This window comes from Gracilinanus agilis, chromosome 2, assembly GCF_016433145.1.
Source record: "Gracilinanus agilis isolate LMUSP501 chromosome 2, AgileGrace, whole genome shotgun sequence".
Classification (NCBI taxonomy): domain Eukaryota; kingdom Metazoa; phylum Chordata; class Mammalia; order Didelphimorphia; family Didelphidae; genus Gracilinanus; species Gracilinanus agilis.
Genome location: NC_058131.1, coordinates 682,611,790 through 682,622,685, shown reverse-complemented (window position 1 = coordinate 682,622,685; position 10,896 = coordinate 682,611,790). Strand labels below are relative to the sequence as shown.

The following is a 10,896-nucleotide window of genomic DNA, read 5'->3' as shown; positions in this document are numbered from 1 at the left end:
GGGATAGTAATAGGCATTCCTGTCCTAAATTCCTTATAGTAAGTTAGTTTTTCAGGACAGCTAGGTAGATAGAATAGATAGAATGCCAGGCCTGAAGCTGAGAAGATGTGGGCTCAAATCTGCCTTAATGTACTTCCTAGCGGTGCGATCCTGGGTAAATCACTTAACCCTGATTACCTAGCCCTTGCAGCTCTTTTGTCCTAGAATTGATATTAAAAGAAACTAAAGCATTTGTTGGATGTTAAAGTAATTTTAGCTAAGTAAATTTAATTAATGGTATAAGTGAATCAGAGGATCTTATTCTCTTTCTCCTTTTTTTTGAAATTGTAACTGAATACTATTTTTCACTTGTTTCTTTGGGTATGTATTTTGAGGTTTGGGTTTTATAAGATTAGTCACTTACAAAAATGAACAATATGGGAATAATAATACATATATAACCCAGATTGAAGTGCTTGTCAACTCTGGGAGGTGGGGGGAAGAAGGAGGGAGATCATTTGGATCATATAACTTCTGAAAACTTACATGGAAATTTGTAATTGCATGTAATTGGTGAAATTGTAGTTACCCAAGGAGTGATATGAAGATCAATCTGCTTTTCTAGTTTGGGGGCATTTGCTCTAAAAGTAAAAGGGCCAGATCCCTTCCCTTTTATCTTCTTCCTAAGATTCCAAGATGCCTTGGCCTAGAAGTCCATTTTCTCTATGCCCATTTCCTTTCCTTATACTTTCCAAAACCAGAGTTAAAGAAGATCTCAGAGAAACATCAAGAACATTACTCCAACTTACCATTTATGTCCTATGTCATATTATTCTCCTTTACACAGTCCTAGATATTGGAGTCACAGAGACAAAAATGAAACAGATCTTGCTCTCAAGGAGATTATGAAGGGAGAAAATATTAACATACATGAGTAGTGAAGAAAATTAATTTTGGTCATATTATTTGTTATCAATATTTCTATGTGAATCCATCCATTTCCTCAGGCCCCTAGCCTCCATAGATCAGGAAGTTTATGAAGGATATAACTGAATAAGTTAAGTATTCCCATCTACCAAGGCATTTACCTGAAGAGATATCTTTTCTTTTGTTTATCCTATAACAGAAGCCAGGTTCTCTCCCCAGAGACAAGTCTCTTTGCTTTTGCTTTTTCTCTCATCAAAGTTGGTTGTGGCCTGATCTACAAAGAGGAGCCTAAGCCAGCGATATGGTTTTTCTAGTTGAGATTGCTAGAGGTCATTGGGTTTCATGATCAGTCCAGTCTCCCCAGCTGCTTCTCTTTCCTCCACCCCCACCAAAGAAGTAACAAGGAAGACCTGAGCTTAGCCCACCTCCTCATTAAAAAGTCCATCCACAAGAATTGCCTTGCCTTTACTAAGGAAGATCCCAATGACACATTCTCAGGAAGATATACCTAAATTTAGAAGGGCCTGTGATGATCGCTTGGTATATGCAGTCTTTGAGAAATTAATGATCTCAAATATTGTTAGCCTAGCACTAATGAGTTGATTAATTATGCTGAGAAACTCTGTCTCTTGGAATTTCATTCATGACAAGTAGTTTGTGGAGAAAGAACACTGGTAACAGGGGAATTCTAGGAGGCCTTTCTATAGAAAGTAGTACTTAAATTGAATAATAAAGAAATGATATTCTAAGAGATAGAGTTGAAGAGAATGCCATGGCACAGTTAAAAGGAACAGAAGAAACCTCCAGTACACTGAGTTATTTCTCTATGGAGGATTTACTGAAATATGATGTAGAAGAATCAAAGGAACAAGTGTTTGAGGAGTTACAACCTAGACTAATAGAGTGAAAAATACCTACACTGATGGATCCATGGAATTAAATATGATCTGTAACATCATCTTCAGCTTGAAAACTCTCTGATTCAAATAATCCAAATAAGGATCTCTTGGTACTGTAATGGGGATAATTTGAGGAAAGGTGTGTGGGATAAGGGAATTTTGGAAGGAGGTTGTCAGAGACTTGCTAAGTGAGTAATCTAGGTTACAGGTAGGCTGGGATTAAGGAGATTCAGGATATAATAGGACTGAAGTCAGGAGTATAATACAGAAGGGAAACAGAGATCTTCAGGGAGAGGAGGAATTAAACTAAACAGACAAAACAGCAGGCTTTACAGACTGGGACTTAGACTCAAACACAGACAGAGCAAAATAGACTAAACTGAAATTAACAACAGGCTTAGTTAATTTCACAGGAAGGGACTTGTTTTGAAGTTACACCTTCCTCCAAGATGGATACCCCGGCTTCCCTTCAAACCCAGAGTATGTTAGTTCTTTCCCTCTTCTTCCCTCTCTTAAATAACTAACTGACCAATTATACTAATAAGTCTGTTAAAACACAAAAGGATTTATTATCTTTAAAGGATGATTTGTCAGGAAAGTGGATTGAGGAAAGCCCTAACAGTTGTCTCAGGAACCTCAGGTGGGGAAGGGAGGCAAAGATGGAGTCTGAGTAAGGACCTGCCTTTAACTCAAGCTTACAAATAAATGATGACTGACTAGTTTCTCTATATCTAATATTGTCAATATAATTAACCCTTCACAGATTTGAACTCCTCTTTAATTACTCTCCTTATTAACTTCACAGACATATAAGGTAAGGGAGGGAAGGTAGGAAATAATATTGGGAAGGAAGATATAAAGGGTATATCCAAAATAACAGTTTCTTAAATAAATAATTCAAAGCTAGACTAAATTTCAATACTACAGATAGGTAAGGAAGCAGCTCAGTTGGTTAGACAACCTCTCTCCATGGGAGACCCAAACAAACTGTCTTTTCTTCAAGATTCCAAACCCATAACTGCTTTTCAGAACCCAGCCAAAGTTTGAAAAAACTATATGGCCCCCTCTCTCTATACTACATACTTAAAGCTGGAAAACAAGCCTTCATTGATTAGTAAAATTTTATAGAATTATAGGACAAAAGCTGGGTTCTGTGGTTATTTGCTAACAATCTTCTTCTTACTTAATCAACTAGTAGTATTGAGTACCTACTATATAAAGCACTGTGTTAAGGGCTGGAATTCAAAATTACTGGAGGCAATCTCCAACCTCTTTTATTAAAAAAGTTTTATTTCCCTCAATTACATGTAAAGATAATCAAAATTCATTTAAAAAAATTCTGATTTGTTTTTTTTTTTGAGTTTCAAGTTTTTTTATTAGTAGGAACTTATATTACCCATCTAATTTTATTAGTAGGAACTTATCTTTTTTAAACATTTATTAATATTAATTTATTAATTTTTAACATGGTTACATGATTCATGCTCCTACTTTCCCCTTCACCCCCCGCACTCCCCCCACCCATGGCCAATGCACTTTTCCACTGGTTTTAACATGTGTCATTGATCAAGACCTATTTCCAAATTGTTGTTAGTTGCATTGGTGTGGTAGTTTCTAGAATACATCCCCAATCATGTCCACCTCAACCCATGTGTTTAAGCAGTTGTTTTTCTTCTATGTTTCCTCTCCTGCAGTTCTTCCTCTGAATGTGGGTAGCGTTCTTTACCATAAGTTCCTCACAACTGTCCTGTGTCATTGCATTGCTGCTGGTACAGAAGTCCATTACATTCGATTTTACCATAGTATATCAGTTTCTGTGTACAGTGTTCTTCTGGCTCTGCTCCAAATTCTCTCTACCCCTTTTCTTCCCAGATGGTAAGCAATCTGATACAGATTTTTCATGTGTAATAAATGTAAATATTTTTCCATATTATTCATTTTATTGAAGAGATCTCAACTGAAAAAGAATATTGAAAGTGAAATATAGTATGTTTTGATATGCATTCAAACTTCATCATTTCTTTCTCAGAGGGCAGGCTGCATTTTTCATCATAACTCTTTAGGATTGTCTTGGTGGGAAGAATTAGATCATTTACAGTTCATTAAAAATATTACTGTACAACATTCTTCTGTTTTTTTCACTTCACTTTGTATTTTTCTGAAATCATCCTGTTCAATTTATATAGTATTCCATTATAGCACAATAATATTCCATTACAATCATATACTAATAGTTTAGACATTCTCCAACTGATGGACTCAATTTCCAATTGCTTGCAACAACAAAAAGAGCTACTATAAATATTTTTATACAAATAAGGTCTCTTCCCCCTTTTTAAAATCTCTTTGGAAGTCCAAGAAGTGTTTTTGTTAGATCAAAGGATATGCACAGCCCAAAAAGGATATGTGGGCATAATTCTAAATTGCTTTCCATAAAGTCCAGCCTCTTCTATTAAATGTCATATTACCATGATTTGTTAGGAGTTAGCACACAAGATTTGACTCGTTTATCAAATTCCTAAGAGGTACAATGTTAATGGATGTATCGAAAGTTCTATATTCAACATTATTTGCTGGACTATCTATATTCAAATCTAGCTTCTTTCCCTTGCTGCCTATGTGACCTTGTGGAAGACATATATTTTTCCATTCTTTTATTCTACTCCCCTTCCAATCTCCCATAGCTATTGACTTCTGAGATTCATCTCTTTACATGGTGCATATCATGTATGCATAATTTTTTTATGTTCCTGGTTCAACTAGCATGTGTTTCTTGAAGCAGGGGTTGTGTTTTTGCCTTTCCTTGTATCCCCTTACAAGGTATGTGTATCCCACCTATATTTCAAGTGCTTTTTAAATGTTTGTTGATTAATGTGCATAATATCTACAAAACTACAATAAAAATAATCTGGACCTAGAAGGACAAAGTGCTAACAGAGTTCTATAAAGGGAGAGATGATGCCTGGGATGAATAGGCAGGATGTTATTGAACAAGAATCATATGATCTAGACCTTGAAAGATGGAGACTATTAAAAAAAGGGAGAGATGGAGTGCTAAGAATATGAGACCTGAAGGAAAGGGTGAATGAAGATAAGAAGGCGGGGAAAATTCCCATATGATAGTAATAAAGACAGATGATTCATCTTGTTTATCTGAGAAATAGTTTGAGAAAGAAGCAAAACAACCAGTGTAAATATATGTTTCTATCCTCCTAGTAAAGGTTCTTTATAAGCCATCTCTCACAGGAATATAACTCTACTGCAAAAGGAAGACATTGGCTAAAATGGTCTCCAAAGTCCTTTTCAGTTTTAGGGTTCTATGATCTGACCCTAATTTTTACTTTTAGAGTTGGGAAAATCTGGGCTAATTTTCTATTTGGCTAAATTTGGGCTAGAAATAAAGTATTGAGTTTTTTGTTGTCCTTGTGGGCATTGCCTGGGAGTATGTTGGGTTCTGTAACATGGATTGAGCTAGTAAGTAAGAATAGCACTGATGGACCATGGGAGAGGGTGGTGGCAGTTGTCCTTGTGGATATGACTAATATAATCTTGGTATTTCAAATAAAACTTCTAAGAGTCTCAAAACTTTCAAAGGTCATGGAAAACTTGGCTTAATTGCTTCCTTTGAGCCCTTTGAAATAATGAATCTCCCAATTGACCCACTCCATCCAATGAATGAAATGTATTAGAACTCCTTAGTTATAGTTATTAAGCACCCACTTTATGAAGGTTGTACTTAAAGATATATCTTTATATTCAATAGCCATTCAAAGATCTATTTTACTTGTACTTAAAGGGGACTCAGCATTGACCACATATTCCATTTCTCCCCCAACTCCAAGTATTCCCTGTTCCTGTGGGAAAACCTGTCCATCACCTCAAAGGTATAGAAAAGTAGGGAACAAACATTGTTGCAAGAAGTTTGATGTGTAATGAGGGCAGATGTCCATGTTATACAGGTTTAGTCATTCTATTTCCTTAGAGCTGTTGTGTTTAAATTGCTATCAATTTAATGTGTGAACATGCATGTGAAAGTCAGGGACACGTCTTTTCATTTGTATTCATTATTAAGACAGTACAGTCTGAAAAATAAGGAAAACAAAACCAGAGATAGATATATAAGGGTGAATTTGTTGCTGAGTTTCATCTTTTCAATTTACTACTAATCATATGTTCACCTGATACAGGGACACTCATGGGCCATTTGAAAAACTGGGAATCTTTAGCCTGAAGAAGAGAAGTCTATGATGGTGTTGGTACATGATGCTATGGCTATCTTTACATCGTTGAAGGACAACTATATGAAAAAGAGATTAAACTTATCTTTTTCTGGTCTCTAAGCACAAAGTTAGGGATATATGATGAAAGTCATAGAATTGTGTTTAAATTTGAAATAAGGATATACTTCCTAATCATAATTTATCCAAAAAAGGAATGGGTTTTTCCTGGAAACAGGTTCTCCTCTCTATCCTTCAGTGGAAGTCTTTAAGCAAAAGATGATTGACAAGTTGGAGAGTATATTGTAGAAAGATTTGTTTTTCCATATACATGTTGGACAATATAGCCACTAAATTCCCTTTCAACTCTGAAAATCTATAGTTCTGAAGCAGAAGAAAAGTCCCCTGGAGATCAAATGGTACAGTGTTCTCATTTGATGGATAGGGAGGCTGAGATTAACAGAGCCAAGATATGATCTTAGATTTGATGTCTTCAGGTTCACTTTTATCTCAACCATGCCATTTTGCCTCTATCACAAGAAAACTACTCTATGGTAGCATTTAACACTTTTATTTTTAAATATTGCTATTCAGTATAACATGATAATAAGTTGTTAATGAAATGTGAAGTCACTCAGAATAGTTCATGAAAACAAAGAGGCTTGAATATCCTTGAGAAAAGGGAATTCAGAAAATGTTCAAATAGAAATTAATTGATCCATTTTGGATAAGAAGGAGGTTCTGCAAAAAAATCAAACCCTGTAATTTTTAAGCCAAATCATATCCCCATACTTTCATGGTAATAATTAAGGCAATTTAAGGAGATGTAGCTGTCAATGTTTTGTTTGTTGTCCACATGCTATCTTACAACTACATTTGTATTCTGGAGAAATTACTATTTTAATTTTTCTTTTGCAGGTTTAAAAATAGTGTCCAAAATCTAGAAGGAAAAATCTTCATAATTACTTGAGCAGAAAAGAATTTCAGTTTTCTATTCCACATAGGGTCAAATAAAGTTTCAAGTGTCAATGACTGGCAAAAATTTTCCTGAAATGAAAAAATAGACCTGAATGCCTAGATCTTGACATGAATCTCTCTGGAAGAGGTTTATTTCCTCTCTTTCTCTTCACATCTATGATCCTGGTGAGTCTCCTCTTTGCCAATTTCATGATAGTATTTCTTCTAATTTTAATAAAGACTTTCATTTCAAAAAATGAGGGAAAAAGAGATTTCAGGAGAGAGACACATTTGTGACACTTCTCTGGTGGTCGGCCACATAATCTGAAAAACTGGGGACATAATCTTAGTGACTGCTAGTGCTAGATACCACTGACACCACTTTCTCATTCTACACAAAAGGAAGCTAAAACACAAAGTAGGAATGATTTACTTGAAGTCAAAAGGCTAGTTAGTGGTAAAACCAGAACTTCATCCTGGGTCTCTTGATTTCCCTGGTGTGCTTTATGCTTCAAGGTTATGCAAAAAACCTCTGAGGCTAGGCTGTGATCATGACAAAAGAGCTGCCTAATCTACAGAGTTATGACTCATGAAAAAAATTGAAACTTCCTTTTGGCCAAAAAGTAATTAAGAGAGGCATACCTAGTCAGGAAACCCAGGTTTCCTTTTCTGTCTCTTCTGAGCCAGTATGGAGTGTTCATGAGTACTTATGATCTGGGGAGTGGATAGCACTGACCTCTCTAGTTATAGAAAAAAGAAGTGGGTATTTGTGAAATTTACTATTTTCTATTCTCTATAATATGTATTGACTCAAGATAAGGATCTGGATCCATATTTTGTTTTGTATTGCACATTCATCTAATAGCATTCATTTAGCAACAATGTATAATAGCATTGGTTTCCTCCTTCACTTTATATATGTAAACATCATTAAAATCAGATATTTTATTGAAATATAAGGGAAACAAGAAATGCATGGATATGTATGACTGTGCGTATATAATATGCATGTGTTTATATACACTTGCATACCCATATACATGTGTGGACACATGTGTATGCATGTATGTATATATATGTCTATATCTATATCATCTTTCTATAATAAGATGGAGGGAAAGGAAGAGAGATAATTTACCATTTATCAAGCCCTTATTTTCCAGAGAGAAAGGGAAGTGCATAATAAAAAGGGAGTTGATTTTAGAGTTAGAAGACTTGACTGTTTAAATACTGCCTCTGCCACACCTTATTTCTTAATGTCCCATATACTTCCAAATATTGTAAGTTTTAGAGCAGCTACTTAGCTCCACTCTGAGATAGGAGGGAATTTCTTCACTTGGTATTATCCATACCAATAGAAACATAGATTTGGCCTTAAAAAGGAACTTTCAAGAAGGAATATTTACTTTCAAAGCATATCTGCTCTTTCTTATAATCTAGGAGTATTTCCAGGGACATTAAAAATAAGTTACTTGCTCTGAGTTTTATAGGCAGTATGAGTCAAAGGCAGGATTTGAAACTAGTTCTTGATTCTAAGGTCACCTCTCTAGACGCTTCATTTCATGGGGCATTATTTTTACCAGTGTAAATATGTGCTCAGTCTATGTGTGTATGTATGTATGTATGTATATATAGTTGAATCTAATCAATGTATCTATTTATGTATCTATGAGTCTATGTATGTATGTATGTATGTATATGTGCATGTAGCTATTAGCTATCTACCTATGGTCTCTCCCTCCCTTCCTCCCTCCCTCCCTTCCTTCCTTTCCCTCCTTCCCTCCTTTGTTTCCTCCTTCCTTCCTTCTTTCCTTCCTTCCCTCCCTCCATCCATCCCTCCTTTCTTCCTTTCCTCCCTCCTTCCTTATTTCCTTCCTTCCTTTCTGCCCTCCTTCTTTCCCGCCTTCCTTCCTTCTTTCCTCCTTCCTTTTTTCCATCCTTCCTTCCTTCCTTCCTTCCTTCCTTCCTTCCTTCCTTCCTTCCTTCCTTCCTTTTTGTCTATCTAGCTGTATTTTCTCACTGCTGGAAGGTGTAAGGGTTAGTTAATTCTTAACTATTTTGTTGAATGTTTGGAAGGTGAGGGAAACTGATATAATTGACATTTTATAAGCTAAGCTAAGAGAACAGAATCTAGCTAGATTAGGCATGATGTGAGAGAGTTTGTCAGCCAACATATATAAGAAAAAAATTTCACAGTAACATAGAGAATATTAAGTATTGAAGTATATTGGGGGGAAAGTCATGAGGAAAGGCTGAATTTTTAATATTTTAAAAATATTTGTGAGAATTGCATTCATTTTTTATTGCTTTATGAAAGAAAATATTTTCTTTTAAGCAGTGTTATTTAATTCCTCAAGAAATTGGCAGAAAAAGTGACATTGACGTCTATTTTATGCATAGCTGAGCTATGAAAGAAGAAAAAAGTCTTCACTTTATAGGACTCTGATGACTAATATAACAGCGACAAAGTCATGAATAATCAGACTTTTGTGACAGAATTTATTTTAAAGGGTCTCACAGAGATTCCTCAGTTCCAGGTTCCATTTTTCATCCTCTTTCTCTTCCTCTACATCATAGCTCTTATTGGCAATTCTCTCATTGTGGCAGCCATTAGCCTGAGCTCAGGGCTTCACACTCCAATGTACTTCTTCCTGGTCAATTTGGCTTTGTTGGATGTTATCTGCACTTGCACTTCTGTACCCAAGTTGCTACAGATTCTAGGAGGAGAAGACAAGACCATTTCTTTTGGGGGCTGTATGACTCAGTTGTACTTCCTGACTTGGTCTGTAGCTGCTGAACTCTTGCTCTTCACAGCCATGGCTTATGACCGTTATGCAGCCATCTGCCAGCCTCTGCATTACAGCAAGATGATGAGTAAGCAAGTTTGTGTCTCCTTGGCTGTAGCTGTGTGGGGAATCAGTGCATTTGGTGCCACGACAAATACCAGCCTCTTGTTGAGGTTGTCATTCTGTGGTCCCAATGTAATTGATCATTTCCTTTGTGAGATCCCTTCTCTGCTGCCTCTCTCCTGCTCTTCCACCTATGTGAATGATATCATGACAATCATCGCTGATATATTCTTTGCTGTTCTGAATTTCCTGCTCACCATGCTATCCTATGGCTTCATCATCTTCAGTATCATGGCAATCCAGACCACAGAGGGCAAGAAGAGAGCATTTTCCACATGCTCCTCTCACCTCACCGTAGTGACCATGTACTATTCTACTGTGATCTATGTCTACCTAAGCCCAGGCTCCAGCTACTGTCCAGATAAGGGCAAAATCATGGCTGTGCTTTATTCCACAGTGAGTCCCACTCTGAATCCTCTTATTTATACTTTAAGAAATAAGGATGTCAAAAGGGCCCTCAAAAAGCTCTTTATATTTCTCAAGGAGAAATGATAACTGATTGAATTAAAATCTAAGAAAGGTTGGTTCAAAAAATAAAAAAAGTCAACTATCTTCATCTCTTAAGAAGATTTTAATGTGGCATTGTAATAGACCCTTCCCAGCACTAGGGAAATAGACAAAATTAGTCCCTTCCAGCTCATACTTCTAAAATATTTTTTAAGATTGAGAAAGCATTTTTTCATTGCAACCAAGCCTATGAGATTAGTAATATAACAGTTGTGATTATTTTACACATAATATAACTGAGGAAACTGAGACTTAGAGAGATTAAGTGATTTTCCTGAGGTCACATATCTAATAAATAAGTGTAAGACCTCAGACTCAAACTCAGGTTTTCTGATTCAATTTCTCCTAAAATAGATTACAGATACAAAAGACGCCAAAAATGTGGGATGTAATTCAATGGAACCAATAATTATATTCTGTTCATTTTAACTCTGGTTATGGAACATTTTGTAACTTGGAGCTAAAGTCCTTTCATTCCCCTTTGTGTGGAATGACTAGAAT

General features: G+C 35.9%; 1 protein-coding gene across 1 annotated transcript; it reads left to right on the top strand.

Annotated features, from left to right (window-relative positions):
- The first annotated feature begins 9,450 nt into the window (after positions 1-9,450).
- On the top strand, positions 9,451-10,380 carry LOC123234359 (olfactory receptor 13A1-like). The gene has a single exon (XM_044660266.1). It carries the CDS (start codon positions 9,451-9,453, stop codon positions 10,378-10,380), a length of 930 nt encoding a protein of 309 aa, XP_044516201.1.
- Positions 10,381-10,896: the final 516 nt, after the last annotated feature.